This window comes from Falco peregrinus, chromosome 5 (assembly GCF_023634155.1).
Source record: "Falco peregrinus isolate bFalPer1 chromosome 5, bFalPer1.pri, whole genome shotgun sequence".
Classification (NCBI taxonomy): Eukaryota; Metazoa; Chordata; class Aves; order Falconiformes; family Falconidae; genus Falco; species Falco peregrinus.
Window position 1 is genome coordinate 17,480,377 of NC_073725.1, and position 19,899 is coordinate 17,500,275.

The 19,899-nt window shown below is 37.8% G+C and overlaps 1 protein-coding gene across 3 annotated transcripts in view; it reads left to right on the top strand.

Moving 5' to 3' along the window:
* The window catches only part of ULK4 (unc-51 like kinase 4), a 249,791-nt gene that overhangs the window by 163,922 nt on the left and 65,970 nt on the right, over nucleotides 1-19,899 (top strand). For all 3 annotated transcript variants that reach the window (XM_055803861.1, XM_055803863.1, XM_055803862.1), the window contains exon 33: nucleotides 17,213-17,379. In XM_055803861.1, the coding sequence (XP_055659836.1) occupies nucleotides 17,213-17,379 (167 nt within the window). The remainder of the gene's footprint in view (nucleotides 1-17,212; nucleotides 17,380-19,899) is intronic.

Consider the following 19,899-nt stretch of genomic DNA (forward strand, 5'->3'; position numbering starts at 1 on the left):
TGGTCCACTGCTTTGACTTTTAGTCAAATGTCAAGAGATTAATTAGATTTCAAATGTCTTCGTGTGTCGTATTGTTAAAGTCTGTTAAATACTGCATATCCCAAAAGTGGCACTCATAAGACCGACATCCAACTTTAACCTTTCTCTTGAGGAAAAAAAAAAAAAGAAAGAAAAAAAAAGAAAAAAGCATGTCAGTCTCTTACAGACTTTATGATCTTTATGATCTTTAACATAATGATACGTAAATGACAATGAATTCTGAGGTCTCTAGGTAGACCCCAAAGGTTTCTAACTTACCTAAATCTTTGGTGGATATTCTTCTACCTTTTCACTTCCTCACAGATAATTACATTTCAGCTTCAGTCTCGGAAAGAAATTTAATTATGCTGCCCATAGCACACTTTTTAAGAACAGCTTCTAGCTTCCGAGCCAGCTCTTTCTCACCTGCTACATCATCAGTGTTCATGAAATGACGCAGTTAACTGCACTGACGTGGCAACTCAGATCTTCCTCCCTGCTGCACCCACCTATGCAGTGCTCTGAGCTGCTGTGCGACACTGAGAAGGCAGTGGTGTGATGTTCCATGGGACTTTGATTTTAGGAATACAAGTGAGTTGTTGGAGTAGCTGGCTCTAAGGTTGCAGGATTTTCTTCCAAGATGGGAGAAACTAACTCTTAAGACAGTGATCAAGAAGAGAATTAGTCATACGGGAGAAGTCTACTTGCAAAGGAGGGGCAGTACTTATAAAATCCTACAGAATGTATTAAACTGCTAATACGGCATTAAGAAACCCCAACAAACAAACAAACAAAAACCACAGGCTTTGTCTGTGAAGGAATTAGACACGCTGGTTCTGAAGCCATTTGCTCCTTCCTTAGTAGTCCCTGTTTATTCCTAGGAGGAGTTTTCTGCTAAACTTTTACACGATACAGTATAGGGATATTTCTTCAGTGACTGAAGATAGAAAATGTGTTGCTATTCATAGCAGTACTTTATACCTGCTTGTTAAACATCACCCTAAGCAATTATAAAGCTTAGTTCATATGCAGCATATTGTGATTCTGGATGGAAAGATTGGCAGGGATATTAAGGGATATAAGGGAAATCAATATGAGTGAGAACCTAAACCAAATTTTTCCATATTTAATCAATGCTTAGAAACAACTTGCTCTCATTTAAATAAATGTGAAGTAAGAAATTATCTTAAAATACAGAAAATAAACGCAGACAGATTTGTATCATTCTCTCAGAGTAGTTGCAGATGTTGCATCTTATCATTTGGATGTTACAGGTGAAGTTCCTCGGTTAGGAGGTGTGCACCTTACAGCTGCGCAGGACATGAGCCTTTCACAGCTCCCTGCCAGCACTGTAGTAGCTCAGCTCATGAGCGGAGATGTCTCTGTTAACATCTAAAAGTAGTAGTTGTGTGTCACAATGTTCATTTGAGTTACAGGCTCTATGAGAAATCGGTGGTGGTTGAGCCTGAAGAAGTCTTCTATGGTATTACAAAGTTGAGAATGTTTTTTAATAGTATTAAGACATGTTTTTCTGACCCAAAATGCCAGGTGCTCAGGTGGAACTGTATGTCATCACATGGGTAAACTTAGAAGCCTGATACCATAGAAGGTAATGGGAATCATGTCAAAATAGCATGGTGGTAGTGAATTCTTTGAGGAAAAAATAACTTGTGTCATCCTGTGATATTCATCAGTGCAGCCATCTGAAAAGGATGAAACTAGAAAAGTAATTGCTGTGAGAAACAGTTATGCCATTCCAGTAAGAACCCAGCCCATGTCGAGAGCCGTACCCATAAAGCACAAAATGTCGCAGCATGCTTGCTGAGACTTCAGAGGATAAAGTAAGTTAATAAAGGCTCAACAGGTTGTTACTAGTTGTCTCGCTAGTGCTGTACTGTAAAAGGGGACTGACCTGTTCTGGGGCTGGCGTGGGCTTCCTGATCCTGTCCCTGTGGTCAGCCGAGCAGATAATCTTGCAGCATAGCTGCCTGCTTAAACTACCTAAGATATCTCATTTTAACACCTAATTGACGGAAGGGAAAGGAGAAATAACAAAAAATGTTCAAGATCTTTTCATTCAGTGATACTCAGGTCTGAGAGGCCCTATGCAGAAATCTGATGATATAACTGATCAGCTTAGTTTAATGATGGGAAGTTATTTCAATAAATATAAGCAATTTCAATACTTAGACTGTATTTATATTTCTAATGTGCCAACCATAATAGACATTTTTTATGCCTATCCAGTTCCTAGAGAAATATGAAACTTAAGGTCTTGACTGATTACTCTGATTGATAAAGTATGGTAGTATAAAACTCATTTGAAAAATTAATTTTTTGTTAAAATGTAAGGCGTCAATTTTCCATCTGAGAATGTGGCTACCTGAGGGTTTCCTGGTGACAAACTCAGGATTGTGAAAAAAGAAAAAGTCATCAAAGACAGTCTCCTTCTCACCCACTTAGCCATAAAATGGTATTTTTTTCCTCCCCTCTGGAGATTGTTGTCTTTGCATTCACTCTAGGTGGTGCTTTTCCTGCAGTCTAATTTAAACATTATCATTAGACATTATGCTAGTACTCCCATGAAGTGCAACTTAAATCATATATATTAGCACTAGCGGATTTGATCAGTCTGAGAGAAAATGAGTAACTAGATAAAAGTATAGCTATCATAATAGCTACAAGTTAAGTATTGATGACACAAACTTGTTACTGATAATAAATTAAAATCTAATTATAATTATGTCCCTGTGCTGCCTGTCAGATATAATTAGAAGCTACAAGGTGATATTAAGGGATTAAATTAAAAATTTAACTATGTATTTGAAAAGAGACCCTGTTTGAATACCGTTACTGTGCCGTAGGTTGTAGCGCTATCATGTATTTTCTATTCTAGCTGTTAGAACAGTCTCAGTATGAAAGCAATGTAGCACTGCCAATTTGAGGCAAGTGTAAAGTTGCAAAGGTACAAAGTATGCTACACAACATTATACTACGTCAATCATTACTCTGTTGTAGGGATAATGGTCATCTTCAGATGTACTTACATGATCCTACTGAAAAAGGTTCATTTTGTCAATGGCTAAAAATAAGCAATGGTTTTGGCAGGACTGGATCTATGTTGTGGATAGATAAATGAAGTCTGAGGTTTTTTACTGATTTAAAGAATGGTTTGGGGGTTTTGTTTGTTTTAGATATTTTCAATAGTTGTCATAGCTCCCAGGCAGCCAGATATTTTCCTCTTCTAAGTCATTTTCATGAATATTGTGGACTGAACAAATGTTTTAATCTCACAAAATCTGTTTAAACTGTTTGTGAACAATTAAACTTCAAAATAATTTGCTCTGTAAAACAGAAAGGGTATTATGTCATAATGGAGAAACTGCAGTTCTTTACATTTTTAAAGCCTTTTGAAAGACCTGATTCTACAGAAATATGAAGCACTGGTCTATATTGAGACTTTCCTGTGATGTGTATGTTTTTCCACCTACATACTTTTTATTTTTTCAAATTTTACCTAAAATACAACATTCACATTTAGTCTTCATAATGTAATGTTTTATTTTGCTATTCAGGATCTGATTTTGTAATACAGTTTAGTTTTTCTGAACACAGTAAGTTTATTTTATGTGCATTTCATATTTAAGAATTTATTTCCAAAGGTAAATTTCTTTTGAAGTCTAAAGTGTAGATCTATGTCTACACATGTATTTTCTTAAGGCAGTACATATTCAGGTGGGTGTTTGTGGTGGTGTTCAAGTAATTAAGGCAAGTTACCACTCCTTAACTGGTAGGTATTTCCTCTACAGCATTTGGTCAATGCCTTGTAGATTTGATATGGTAACTAATTATGTGTATATTTGTAACAGTATTTACATTTTATAGCAATGTACTTGCACATAGTCAGTTTTGCAAGTCAACTGTTGGGGGAACCTGATAGATATGCGGTTGAAAGCTTCAGCTGAGGGACAGTGGTTATTTAAGCTGCCCTAACGAAAATGTAGATGTTGACTTGATGATACTGTTTGATTTTATTGAAAATACATTTCACAGATGTGGTGTAAACTTGTCTGTCCACCCATTTAAAAAAATGTTATTTTGTCTTATTTTAGCTTAAGGTTTTTTATAATCAGACCGAGATTATATTTATGTAAGAAGGGTTTATGAAGACAAGCGTGTCAGTAAAGATGTGCTCAAGCCCATGTGGTCGATTTCGGATCTGAGCTTTAAGCAAATCAGTATAACTTTTCATTTAAAGAGATCCTAACTTGAAAAACGTTGGGGTTTTTTGTTTCATAAATAAGCTTTAAAGGTTTCCGTAGATGTCTCCACATTGTTAGAAGATATTGCATCAGCTAACTGTTCCTTCTTTGTGGTTGAGGAAAAAGATACATGCTTCCCTTTGAATTTTTAAGATGAATGAGGAGGAAATAGGGTATCTTTATGAAGTCTAAAGCTCTTTTCTTTTTTTTCTGTATTTTAGAAGATTTAAAAAAAATGGGAAGTTTTTTTTCCTTCACATTACCACCCACCTTTTGAAAAAATACGGGAATAAAAAGGGTGGAAACTTCTTGTTCACCTGCATCCTTTTAGTTTCAACTTGTCTTGCCTCTCCTGAGGGCCATTCTTTCTTTGTTTATCATATTGCCGGTTGCTTACTCAAAAACCTCTCATCCCTATTCCTGTGAAACTTGGCAAAAATCCGGTAGAATGTTGTTAATGGATTTATTCACATTTTTGAAAGGTCATGTTTCCTACCTAACACGTCCAGATTGTGACATAAAGCTTTTTAGTCAATGATACAGCCATGAAATATGAACTAAAACAACTGCTACTGTATGGATTATATAAAGATTGAAAAAATAGTAGAATTATTCGTGATGGCTCAGCAGTCTTTCCAATGCACATTTTTGCTGAATAAACACAGACATCCTATTTTCTATTTTGATCCCACCGTCTAACCCAGAGTGACATGAAGTGTGGGTTTATGCCATTTTTTCTTACAACACGCTCAAACTGTTACTTACAATGCATTTGTTTCAGGAATTACATTGAGTGTTGTTGAGTTCACAGAGCATGTGGTTCAAACAGCAACACATGAAGATGAATTTAAAGGCAGCATTTTGTCTATACTGGGAAGAAGAGTCATAAGTAAGATAAGGAAAAGGCAGATACAGTACCTGAAGGAACAGATTATCAAGGCAGGTTTAGGGGGTTGACAGAAGATACGGGAAGAACAGCAGTGCTTACAAGGTGTTTGCCTGCCTTGGCTGTGGGTCAGGCAGTCACACAGACTGAGCCTGTGCATTATGGGATCAGCCTGGATACAGAGGTTCTCGGTCTGGACTGGGTGCAAGAACTGGCTGGGGGCTCTGCCTGGCCCCCTGCAAGAAAACCTCTGTTCAAGAAAGGTGTGCATGCAGTCACGCTTATAACCAGCTACAGTGACGCGTCCAGAAGGCAGTAACTGGCAACGCTTGGCAATAACCTTCTAATTCAGTTCCATCAAGCTGGCCAGTGTTTGTGCTGCCTGTGGGGCCCAGTCTCCCAGGCAGAATTGTAACTCGCTATCCCAGTTCAATGCAGTATTCTGACAGGCCAGGTTGTACAAAATGCTTGACCTCTACTTGCCATAAAATTGCTTCTCTTGAAAACTTAATTATATACATCTCTCATTTCTGGTGTCTGCTGGCTGCAGCTGCTCACCAGTTCTTGCATAATTTATTGACAGTCCAGTTTTGCAGATCTTAATTCCTTCAGTCTTCCCATCGGAAGTGCCTTTACTTGGTGTAGATTCAAATTTGCTAGGACCAGACTTAACTTTTTGTAGCCTGCTTCCAAAGCCCCGCTCCCTTAAAGCACAATCTTCATTAAGCCTAGTCAGTTCTCCCTTTCTAAAAATGTTGAACAAAGGCAAAGGCTGAGCCTAGTTCAAATAGAGTGGAGCCAAAATTTTGAGCAGATCTTAGCTATTTACAGATAGCAACTGCATGTTGGTTCCATTGGGAAAAGTGTGCACTCCTGTACTGAAACACATTGGGCATCCCTAAAACCATTTAACACACTAGCTTTCTCTCTGAACCAGAAAAAGTGTTTCTTCATGTGAACAGAGGGAAGCCCTATCAAATATACCCTGATGCCACCATTCTGTAGGGTATCTGTTGCAATCCTGAATCCGAGATGGAAGCAGTGACCTGTGTTGAATCTATTGCAGAGAGTATTATCTTAGAAAATGCTGGGGATATTACTTCATTGTTTCAAGCTGCTGTTAAATTTTATCATCCTTGATGTTTGTCTCTTCACTTGAGATAACATGGAGGAAGAACAAAGGAACATGAGCCCTTCATTGCAGGCTCCCTCATTCCCCTTACCCCCATTGTTTATCTTGTCATATAAAAAGATTGAACTTAATGTCTTTGCCTGAACTTGCTTTCTAGAATCAGTGGTCTGGGCATAAGCAAGCTGGAGGAGAAATGTAGGTGCATAGTGGCAGTGCCCAAGGCACATAAGTGACACATGAAGCACACACTGGGACAGAATGGTGGAGGCTCCCTACATTGGAGCATTTAAGTTACTCGGACCCCATAGCACATTAATGCCTAACAGGTATCTCTGCCCAGCCCCAGCAGAGCCAGCACGGTAGAGAAAAAGATACTGTCATAGTGTAACCCTGGCTGACAGCTCAGCACGACACAGCTGCTTGCTTACTCCCCAGCATCCCACTAGGGTGGGGGGAGAATTGGAAGGGTATAGAAGTGAGAAAGAAATGGGTCAGTTCAATAATTAAAAAGTGGTAAGAATAAAAAGACATTGTAAGGAAAAGAGCAGCGGTTTGGTAAAACCCAAAAACACAAAGAGAGAGAAAAATAAAACCCAAAAAGGTCAAGTGTAAATGAAAACAGTTGCACGCCGTCAACCAACAAATGCCTAGCCAGTCTGGGAGCAGCAGTCCCCCTACCAGCTTCCCCTCCAGTTTTATGGCTGAACATGGTGTTACATGGTATGGGATACCCCTTTAGTCAGCTGGGGTCAGCTGTCCCAGCTCTGTCCCCTCCCAGCTTCTTGTGCGCCTCCAACCTGCTCACTGGCTGGGTAGTGTGGGGAGTAGAAAAGCCCTTGATGCTATGTAAGCACTGCTGAGCTGTAATTAAAACATCAGTGTGCTATCCACACTGTTCTCAGCACAAATACAAAGCATTGCCCCATACAAGCTACTAGGAAGAAATTTAACTCTACGGTACCAGTATGGGTACTAAACCAGAACTTGCATACTAAGTTTCTTTTGCTGTTCTGTGGCACATCTTCACAGGGCACTCCCTTAAGAAAAAGTCCTGGCTCTCTAAAGCCCTCTTTTCTGTTCTGCGGTTGCCGTCTCTCTCGCTGTAGTTATATCAATGTTCTCATCTTCTTTTTCACCACTGAAGAAATTAGTTGCCCTCGAACAAAGCAGAATCCAGATTTTCAGTTAAAGCGGCAAGATCCAGTTCAGCTTGTTGTGGGGGACTATTCACTGGTTTTATTTCAAAACTGGATGGCTTGTGCCAAGATAGCATAGTAGACCAAAGTGTTCCATGTGATCTCCTTCCACTGCTTACACAGAAGTTTCCCCAAGACTCTGACCCACCATATACACAGGCTGTATACCTGCATAGAAAACGTACGAGCTGCCTACAACCCAGTATCAGTAAACCCATGCTCCTGTTGTGTGGGTCCTGTTCAGATAAGGGAGACAGGGTATGGAACACAGTATTCAAACACATGCAGGCTTGCAGTTCTTTCAGAGCCAGGGCTACCTCTTGATCAAGTAAGCTGAGCTGTAGTACCAGCTGACTTAACTCAGTGCAGTCTTTTGAAGCCAAGATAGTTGGGATCAAGTAGCTGTGCTGGCAGAAAATGAAGGCTCTGTTGGTCTAGGTTGTACTAGTGATAAGTATTAGGTAAGGCACTTCTGGTCAAGCCTGAGGTGACAGTGTGATCACAGTGTGATGGGTTCCAGCTCAAAGACCCCAGTGATAAGGTTGAAAATCGTGCATAGGTTAAAGTAGAACAAGCATTCATGCAAACAAAACCAGACATATGCCTGAGCCGCTTAGGAAGGATAATAACAGCTGAGGTGAAAAGTCTGTGGTTAAATTTTAGAGATTTAATCAGATGTGGCATTATTGGTACAGCTAGATGATAGCAAATTAGAGAGTCTGCTGGTCAAAGTTATCTTAACATGTATTTGGAAAATGGTTAACCTAGCAGAGTAGGTTTAAGGCTACAGAATTTAATCTGATCATAGCCGCAAAACCAGATTTACTATTGTGTAGCACCCTGACCTTTGTTTAAGCCCTTTGATCACGTAAGTGTAAATATATCAAGGCCACCTTGGACAGTTGCAATTACTAGTTGTCAGGTTTTATTTCTGTTGTAAACTTAACTAATGAATAACGCAGGATGTAACGCAGGAAACTGGCTGAGATTCAGGGTTTTTGTAATAACCAGCAGCAAACTGCACTGAGCGGATACCCTAGCCATTGCTTTTGTTCTTTGGTCTAGTTGTAACAATTGTAGAAGGCTGTCACTTCCAAGCATCCAAGCATCACTTCCAAAAATCCAAGCAATTGTGCCCTGTAAGTTTTCATCCTATGGAAGACTGATGTAAATAGACCAAGTGGGGTAGGAAAAAATATTCAGCATCTTTTGTTACAGAGCATGACTTCAGTAGGGAAATGTGTAGACTTTTTACCCTTATTCTTTGCTGACTATATGTGGGAACAGTAGTCAACTGTATTTTATTTCTGCAGTTTGAAACTGAAAACTTCAGAGAATTTTCTGAAGCCAAGGTTCATTGGTCCTGATCACTGTCAGTCCAGGGACTCTTGAAGGCCTAACTAGAGCAATTAGTGCTGGTAAAGTTGTTCAAAGCTGTTGAATGCTGTCAATTTGTGACAACAGTTCAGGGCTGTATCTGCATTCTGAGGCTGTTCATATCTGGTTTGTACAGGTTTTGTTCAAAAGGCAGCTCTCAAAGTTTGAATGTGGTCTCTCAAGGATTTTGGTAGAAGGGAAAGTTGATGCCAAAGCAGAAGCACATTAAGATATTTGAAGTAGATAAACAGGATTTAATCTTGTGTGACAGGAAGTCTATTATTAAAATAGCAATCTCTTTAGAAGAATTTCTAGTTCTAAATTAAGCCCTAGATATAAATTCCCCCTGTATTTTATCACATGGTAGTTGTTGCTGGCTTGATCTTTCTGAGCAGTAAGTCAAAAGTCTTTGAATCTTTGCTGACTCTGAGTCTTGCTGAATGCAAAGAATTCCTAATCTAACAAAATAACAGATTTTAATCTACTGAAGAACGTTTTGTCTAATTTCTGCCATTAATTTGAGGACTTTATGAAGCCTTTGTTTTTCTAAGAAGCATATGCTATATATTAATTCGCAACGTGAAGGCAGAGGTTCTTCCATGTGGCTGTGAAGCAACAACCATTAATATCTCAGGCTAGTTTTAAAGGAGGTTTGAAAGACTGTTGCTTCTGAAAGAGTAAGGTGTCCTGTTAGATGTTCTTGTTCCTCATGCAGATAATTAAAACCTGCTGTTTGGAAAATCTCCCTAAGCATTATTTAACACCTGTCTAACAAAGCCAATAGATTTTGTTTTAGTTGATGCCTTTTAAGGAATGAAGTAGGATGTATCAGGATCTGACTTGAAGTACAGGGTCCTGTAGAATTACTGTGCTTTATAAAATGGACTACAAGCTCTAATGTATCTCTAACATATGAGGAAAAATATCTAACTGGAAAGCTGCTACAGAGTTTGCTTAATAGCAGCAATAATAGTCAGTCCATACAATGTGATTTTGTATTATTACAGTCTTGATTTATTTATATTTTTTGTTTGTTTGTGATGGAAGGTTGTGCTTGCGAGTACTACAGAATTGCTGTATTGAGAGACTGTATCAACAAAAATGGTGAAATCCGTATGAAAAGAATGCAAGTTAGGTGTTTAATATATGCACAATTGGGGACAGAAATATTTGACACGCATACCCTGTGAAGTCATTGTATCACATCCACCTTCCTCCCTCCCCAGGTCTTCCAGCTAGAAGGGTCATTGGAGTGTGTGAGCCTGCTTCAAGCCAAGTCAGATGGGCTCGTGCAGGCTGCCCATGCAAACAGTGTGAAGCAGCCTAGCACGGCTTGTCAGGGGAGGCCAGGCAGTACTCTCATCATCTCTGGCTCACGCATGCACACATGCAGTTGTAGGAGTAACAGCCTCCAACAACTGATCACCAGCAAACACCTGGGAAGAACCAGTGTTTGCCATCAACAAAGCTGTCTACAAATGCACGTCTGTCACAGCCTTAGCATTGTACTTTGTGTATTGTCAGTTACCTCTTGGGATGATGCATTCTATTTCATGTGCATCAAGGGCCTTATGCTCCCTCATTAACAAAAAAGCAGCCTATTTGTGATGTATATAACATACACATTAGTGACAGAACCAGCAGCAATTCTTATGACTATGCTGGGTACTAAACTTCATCTCTGAAGAACAAAATTTTAATTTGAATAAATAATTTTTAATGTTTCTTTTATGTCCAGTCTCATAAGCCGCTTGATATGAGCGTTTAAAGTTTGTGTGTAGGTCTTCAGTGGATCCTACCTTTTGTTAACAAGTTTTTCACTTACCTTTTTGTAGTAAGTGATTATTCTCAGCTACTTAACCTAAGAACCAGGTAGAATCTCTAGAGACTGTGGTGCCAACAGCATGGTACCCAAACAAATCAAACCTGACTGCTGACATGAGACACTATTAATGTCTCATCAACACTGTGAATAGATCCCCTGAACATCATTACAGTCCATAGTTATGTAGTATTTGCTCCTATAGCTTTTGGATATTTTTTTCTGATAGAACTAGAAAGCATCTGGATGTTTTTATAATTATTTTCCAGAGAAAGTTACCTTCCGATCCTTTATTCCATCCCTGTTGAACAAGTTTGTGTTCATGTTCGATGAGTTATACTCCTAGGAATGAGGACCATGTCTGTAAATCTTGTCTAGAATAAAATCCTCTGCCTTCAAAACTTTAATGCTATGTACCCACATGTGCTGTGAACTTGGTTTTGGCTTGAATATCTTTTCTGCATTAATTATAGTATAGTTGAGCCAATCTGACACAAAATCTTGAATTCAGTTCAAATGTTGTCACAGAAACCTTAACGAGATTCTAAGATGGGAAACTTTTTTTTTTGTTCTTTTTTCATTTCCAAAAGCAGCAGCAAATCAGGAACTCCCAAGGGATCAGATACTTTCAGAAATACTCCTCTTTTTATACAGAACAACCACAGTCTAGCCGAGTTGTTATAATTTGTTATATTTTACAATTTTTGTATTGACCAGTCAAGCATATTCAACAGTATGTGATTTTATTATTTCTCAATTGTTCGGGTTGCATTTTTACTATCTTTTATTACACTCAGATACTTTTTTTTTTTAATGAGAGAATCCGCTTGGTTTTCTATCTCTTAGCTGGCTGTTCTGTACACCTGTTGGTCTTAATCACCTACATGTTTGTTCCGTAGATTAAACTTCAGAAGAAAGTAAATTTCTGGGTTGGCAGGATTCTCTTAGGCTGAGTAGAATTTGACGTGGTTCCCTGGGGAGTCATCAGTTCTGCCTTCTTTCTTCACAAGGAAAGATGCCACCTATAAGCTGCCTTCCAACAATAACTGCTGAACATTGCCAGTCCAGAGAAAGCGAAGCAGAGCTGTGCTGCGCTTTGTCTGACTCAAAGCAGAAAAATCTTTCCACTGAGAAGAATGTCAGGTCTGTAGTTCTCTCGGGCATCCACGCTCAAGATAACAGAGTAGTAATTCCCACTCTACTTCCAACCTAGTTGTAGCGAAGGGTGATAACTGGCTTTTCTTCCCTGCTTGTTGTATTCCCACCACATCCATTTTCCTGCACGTAAGGGCAGGGCTGCTGGCTCGGGCATCATTGGTGCACTCCCTGCCTGCCGTCTGTGTAGGAAAAGTGGAGCCACAGACTCTTCCCACAAAGGGAAGCTCTGGAGAGCCTTGACTACTGCAGTGTGACAAGTTCAAATGAGATTTTTGTTCCTTAAACCTAGTGATTATTTATTCAATCACGAAATGTGTAGTCACTGTCCTGGTACTAGGAATAGACTATCCAATATGTACAAAATTTTCTTCTTTAGATGCTATTCATTTTTAAGATCAGAATAGAAAATAATTTTCAGGGCAGCGGTCATGCAATGGATGCGTTCATCAGACCTATCGTTTTCTTTCCACTTGATCTGACATTCATAACTCACCAAATCTTGAAATCAGTGGTGATCTGATTTTCTGTCCTAGTTTATTCTTCCCACAGTATTATAGTACTAACACAAATAGTTCCTAAAACATAAACAGTAACAAATAATGAACAAAAATAACAATAAAAGCAACAAGTCTCTTTTAAAAATGCCATTACCCTAAAGATACCATTTGCTTTATGTTGCCTGTTCTCAGTTGTTCAAAACAGGAAACCCAGGAAACCTTGAGTGTTAGGGCTGAGATGCAAAGAATGCAAATTAAATCTCAGGTTTATGTAGTTAAACCAGGTTTTATGAAGAATTTTTATGACATGATGTATTATCTTAAGTGCGCAGGTACTGAGGGGCTAATTCCTGTGTGAAAGAATCTATCAGACTAGAGTCCTGTGTTTCTCCTTAGCAATACTATTGCGTTTTATGAGTAACATTAAAAAGAAAATGAAATACATTTTCTAGTTAGCGTGGTGATATCATTTCTAGTTCCCTATTTGTTATTGAGTGATTTTAAAAAACCCAACAACAAACCGAAAACAAAACCTGAGCAGGTCTACTCTGTAAGTAAAAGGAGGAAGAAAAGTCTAGTGAATATATATTTGGTAATATCCCTAGGGAGTCAGTTGTGTAGGTATGATACAAATGGGAAAAACAGCTCTCCAGAGCGCAACGTGTCAAAAGGAACAAAGAGAAACCTTTTTGCCAGGCTGCAGGTTTTGCTGCTGGCTGCTTGGCTGCACCGTGGCATTGTTCGGAGGAAGTGCACCTGCTCTAACATTTGCTTCGGCTGGAAGCAGACAGGTTTGTTGAATGCTCTAATTGCTGGTAGGCATGAAAGGATTGCCTAGAAGATTGCTTCCTAGGCTGTCCTTTGATGTTTCATATGATTTGGAAGTGAAGATTTCTTTTCCTTTATCCATCTTGCTAATAGGTGAGAATAAAATATCTCCCCTCTGCTTTCATTCCAGAAGGTATCACGGCACATTCTGTCCGTTTAGCTGTATCATGGGCGAAAAGACTCCTTTTATCTTTTGAAAAGATTTGTAAAACACAAGCATAGTCATCACTTCACATCCACATTCATAAAATGCTATTAGCGATGTGTTCAGTTCATTGCAGGGGTCTCTAGGCAGGAGACATACTCTGCTGTGAACACTGTGTTTGTCAAATGCTGTAAAACTTGGCTAGGAATTTTGGATGCAGTTCTTTTGATACATATTATGAATCTTGAACTGCAGTTAGAACAAGTTATTTGTTTAATTCCAGTTACACTAATTTCTAAACACAATAAATCGAATACAAAACCCAAGTTTTGCCTTATTTTTCGGCAAAATTTGAATACCAGAGAACTGTACTGAGGCTTGATATTGTGAAGATCCTCCTTTTACAAATAAATATAAGGCATGACTAGTGCACTGTGAAGTATTGTAATAAATTTAAACTGTAACAATAGCTATATGATGTGATATGTTTTAACTGCTGAAATGTGCAAATCACTAGAGTAACAAAAAATCTGTAGTAAATTAAATAAGTTTTTACTTAATTATCTTAATAAGAAATGCCTAGCTGAAAGAAATTATGATGCATTACTTCAACCCATGTAAACTGCCACTAACACTTTCCTCTTGAGAAAGTCTACTATTACCAATATACCCAAAAGTACCAGAATACTTAAAAATATGTAGTTTTCTCAGAAGAACAATCTTCCTCAATTTAAATGGGTTTAGCCTTCTCTATGAAACAGAATTTAGATTCCGGACCACCGCTTTCAAAGTTCCGGAGCGCATGGGGTGTACATTTTGAATCAGGGTCTGTTTTACTTTCCAATGAAGAGTTGAGAATTGCTGCATAAGAAATTTATGTCTGTTAAGTGTGACTCAGAAGTACCCTATCTGAAGTTTTAAAAGATAAATATTGGTTTAGGCTGTCTTGGAAAGTAAGATGAATGTGGTTCTTGAGGTGGTTGTAAGATTTGGGAGAAAATCTTCAATGTATCTGAAATTTAGAGATCCAAATGCAATTTTTGTATTATGATTTACTGAATTATTAATACAATTTCCTGTTTTTTTTAGAATTGCATCCTCTTTTTTCAGGCTGTCTGTTTTGGGATTCAGTTTTTGGAATGCTGAGACATACTGGTCAATTTTTATAGCTACCTTCTGAGTATACTGGTCACGGTGCCAGTGGCCAAGGCTGTTAAACGTCTATTGAATTTTGTCATGGTCACCGTAAATTATACTAGCTTCTGAACTTTCTCTTCTGAGGACAAAGAATGTGTATTTTGTCTTGTGGTGTAAGCAGGGAGTATATTTACATGCCTACAATTGTGGCCTCCGATTTTTATTTTGTTGTGATACAATGAAGTATTTTAAAGAGTGTGTCTGGAACTTTATTTACTTGGCCAAGAGGTCTGTCTGGTTTATTTTTTTATCTGTGGAACCAAGTGTTCATCAAGTTTCTGTATGAATCATGCAGTGCGTGAAGGAACATTTTGCACTAGTGTACCTTAGATGTCTTTATTATAAAGTTTTGATGTGTTCCAAAGGTATTGTAAGTCCAGGTAAAGTTTGGGGTTTTTCCCCCCAAGATTTCCAAATCGAACGAGCATATCTCTCTACTTAGAACTTTATGTGAGCATGTACCTACCTATGCAAAATCCACTGATGCTGATGTTTTAATTCACTAAGTAAATGTGAATGCTCTGATGTATTTCAGGTGTTTGGAGGCAGGGTTGCTAATATGCATACTCTTAGGATGGAAATACTTCAAGAGAATAAAAACTAGGTGATTATATTATTCATGTCTCAATGGCTGGGGAGAAAGTTGAGTGTTCGGTTCACCTCCCAGTCCACCAAAAGGCAGAAATGAGGCAGTTTGTGAGACTCAGGCTGGTACGTCAAGGGAATAAACAAGTTGTTCTTTTCAAAGTTGGGGAAAGGATTGCGGATCAGTCATGGATCCTGTTGTTTTGTTCAGTACTAGCCATTCCTTACTTCGTGCTATACATGCAGAAAGGACTGCTGCCTTAAAAAATTATTGATGATGACCCATACAATGCCTTCATTTGGAAGAGGCCTTCATCTCCAAGTCACTGTCTTAAGGGTTGTATGTAAGCCATCTAGAAATACTAGGGTGACTCATTCATTTTGATGTGGCTGTGGGTTTTGTGGTCATATACGGGGGACACAGAGTGTACTTGGGACATAATCCTGTAGGCAGTTTTGCAGGCATCACTTTGATAGGGGCCAGCTCCTACTGGATTGTTTTCTTAGGTTTATTCTAATTTAGCCTGGTGAAAAAAGGCATAGAATAGCCACAAGTTTTGTATTGGGTAGGCATACAATCATGTCTGGGTTTTTTATTTCTTGTTGGGTATTGGTGACATCACTTAAATGTGTCTCTGCATGCTATCTCATTTTTGTATGAAGTGTTCAGAGCTGCAGCAGAAATGGTACTTTAAAAAAAGGAGAAGGAAATTAAGTGTGCGAGATTAGATTGATATAATTTTGAGTTTGGTTTATGCAGACAAAACTCCAGGAAATTCAAAGCTTAGCCTGAGCTGTAGTCCATCAATTAAACTGTTGTGAAAGAATAATGCTAGTAGCCATAAAAACACAGAGATATAAGATGATTGCAAGTCATAATGACCCTGACCCATAACTGTATTCAAAATGGATGGTTTTGTATTTAATTTCTTGAGGAAAGTATTAAGGGTCGTGAATAGGGGACCCTTATTCTTAAGTTTAGTTAACTGATGGGGCATCTTTGAAAGCCAAAATGTTTCAACAGTCCACGGAGTTGACTACTCTCAAAAGCTGAATGGTGTAATTATGTATTGTGTTCTGCAGTGTCTCGCTTTAATCTTGTACTGATGTTTGTAGAAATATACACAATAGCTTTTTAAAAGAACTTCTAAAAGCAAGCTTTTTACTTCGGTGAAACTAGTGAAATGCTTCAGTCATCTTTGACACTCATAGGGTCTAGAAGCTAATATACTAATGTACTGCAGTGTTACTACATATGTGCACCCAAGTCACAGTATGGCTAATTGCCAGTTTAAAAGAAGATGGTTTAAAAAAATAAATATGTTCTTGATGAGAAACAAAGTATCTTTAATTCCTTATGAAACTCTGAAAGAAAAACATTAAGATCAAATATAATAAACTCAGTCACTTTGAAAGTAAGAAAGATTCTGAATTGAATTGATGTTGCCCTAAAATGGGTTAAATTTTTTTCTGATATGTCAATTGATTTGCGGGTTAAGCAAGCTACAGGAGCTGATGTTGGTAGATTCCAAAGGAGCTTGAAAGGTTCTTAACAACAAGGTATTTTCAGGAAACTTTTTACTGCCATTAGTCAAACAAAACTTAATAACATTTTAAGATTAGTATTCAGTATTTAATTTATAATGCTCTTCTGAATATGTTAAGCATAACACTTTCAATTCTACAATTAAAGCATATAGGGAAGGTTGTAATTGAAGGGCCAGTTAAGAAAGAAACTTTAGGCTTTGACCTTGATGTGTCATTTTGAAACAGCCTGGAGAAATGGCTTAATTCTTGTGATCAGGAGTGTTGTGAAGGAGATGTGCGTACCAGCATGCGACAGAAAAGTGTGTCTTTATTTAATGAATGTTACATAATTTTTCATGCAGTTAGCAATTTGATTGTATCAATTTAACTCTGTGAGCTTCTCCAAACAGAATAGGAGAGGAGGTAATTATCATAATGGTGAAAAAGAGGAAACTTAATAAATATTCATAATGTATGTGAAATTTGTTTTTATTCTAATCTATTATTTTTAACTAGGCTACCTTCCACATTGTTCTTTACCTGATAGTCAATTTCTTTTTTTGTGTCTCACTTTCTGTGTAGGACTGGCTCATCATATCTGTAATCTCCTAATAGAAACTGGGACTCTGTACTTGGAGACAGATGATAAAAGCAGCACCAAGACAGCAAATGCACTGCTTCTGTCCTTGCTTGACATTTTGCACTGCATGCTGATGTATACAGCAAATGTTGTGCGCCAGACTTTACAGGTATGGAATTTATTTCCTGGGTGCATCACCATCTTAAACAATTTTTAGATGACTTCATGTTATCCTAATAACAAAATCAACACTGTTTTGATTTTATTGCATTGTTAGTGTGGTGGAAAGAAAAAAGCACATCTTTTTCAACTTCATCTCACTGTTTCGTGTAGTTCCTGGCTAGAATATCTATACTAGCCTCACTTTGTGCTGGAAACACAGATCCTAGTTGACTGTTTTGTTTCTGTACTCTAGAAGTAGCTTAATTCAATGTTTGCTCAGTGATAGTTTGAAACATTTTTCTTCCATTAATTTTAAAAGAAAAAGATTACTCCGTAAAAAACATATTTTTATTATAAATCACTTGTGATTACTGTACTTGAAGGGCATATGTAATCTTTATATATGCACTGATAGAAGTATTTCCTCTCTTACGCTGCTTGGTTTGTCTTCCCAGTTTGTTTGAACCACTGCAAATCATAGCTCCCATCGAGGGACATCTTCCTTCTCAAAAATGGAGTAAAAAAAGATATTATTAAAAAAATTGAACATAGTTCTCTTAAAAACAAAACAAGAAGAAGCATTCATCTTTTTTAAAACTTGATGTTAAACTAGCAATATTTGCTTTGTTTTTAAATGATCTGCCAAATTTCTAAGCTAGTCAAGTGGAAGTAACATCTGTATTTAGGCTGCAAACAACACCACATACTCTTCATGTTAGATTTTTGATGGTCTTGGGATTATCTGCTGAAGTACAGGGAAGCCTATTAGGTCTAGCATACCTAGAGGACAGAGATTCAGAAGATTGCAGCAGGTTGTATTGTCTTTCAGGACATGGCTGCTTTATTATGAAAAGGTCCTTCTCTGTGGGTTGGTTGCTTTTTTGCTTTGGTTTGGAGTTTTTTGTTTGTTTGTTTTAAGGACGTTTAATGTATGAAGTAGGTGTTTGAAATTAAGCACTTTTTTTTTTCCCTACACAAATTTACATGATCAGTTATGTTATCAACTGGATAATTAATTGAGAGGATTTTGGGTTTTTTAAAAAAATTTTGGAAGAAACTTAATTTAGATCTGATGGTACAATACTGTGTCTTTTTTGAGTCTTTTCTTAATAGGCTCTGTAATGGGCCTCTCATCTAAGAATCACTTTGTAAGTCAAATTTTGTAGGCTAATTGTTGATTGTCATATTATTGGCATCACCTCATGTAACCACAGAGAGATATATTCTGTACTTAATGCTCCATGCAGCAGTAGTAAGGCCAGTTATACTGGAGGACACATGAGGAAAGGGGATCTTGCACGTAGATTAGTAATGTTGGTGAAACTGGTGATTTTTATTTAGATACAAAATTAAATACATTCAAAGCCAAATTCTGTTCTGGCTTTGCTTGAATGCATCAGTTGATTGATGCAATGAAACTCCAGCTCCAGTTTTGTCCAACGCTAGTCACAGTAATCATCTTTGCTCTGGAAGGCTAATGGGTAACAAAAGGCAGCTGGAAAACTGATTTTTTAAGATAGCTTTGTCCTGTACACCTGTAAAACTAATTTTACAGTGATGTTACTTGCCTTGGCATACTTGTCTTGACCATGCTCATCTGGGGGTCCCTGTGGATTCTACAGCTGCCTCAGGTCACATGCCCTATTGAATGATGACCATTAGATGGTAACTACTATTTAGCGTGCATATACATGATATTCCACTGCCCTGTCTCACTAAATGCATCACTATAGTGATAACAAATATTCTTGGACTGTTTTTATAGGGATCTTCTGAATAAGATACCTTCTAAAATAGAACTAGAAGAAGAGGATCAAGTTTTCTCATTTTTGAGGCTTAAATTGACTTTTACAGATGGTACTAGCTCCACTTGAATCCTTTATATTTAACTTTTTATATATAAGGTGATAACCTTATCCAACTGCATAAGCAAAACATGACACCACTTTCCCTTTGCATTTCAGTACTTTATGCTGAATGTTGCTGATAACTATCCAGCTTCATTCAAGGGTTTGCTCTCTGTCGTCCAAGTACTTGTGTTTTAATGGAAATGGTGCAAAGGTTCAGATTAATTTGCATGTGTGTTTTGGAGCAGTTTCATCATGTCATGTTCTACAGGTGATCCACAGTAGTTGAAAGTAATTGGCAATCTTGATTTGAGACGTGAACTCTATTTAGTGATTTAATGTAGGTTTAAGCACAGGGTAGCGTGTATTCTTTATATACATATATAAAGTATAATTCCTTTAGTGATACTGTTCATTCATTTTCCGAAACCATTACATATATAAAAGTTAGAGAAAGTAGTCAAACATCCCTGATGGAGGATGCCTGTCTGCTCATCCAAGCACTAACCAGAACTATGTCTTTTTGCTCTTCTTGGACTTCAGCGTTCCAGGTCATTGTGGTGAATCTCAGTGAGGGACATACAAATGTGTCTTATTACCTGGAGAAACAGCTTTTCAAATCTCTTTTATTTCAAAAATCTTTCCAGAAGAAAGGCATTATCCTTTCAACTAATCAGTAT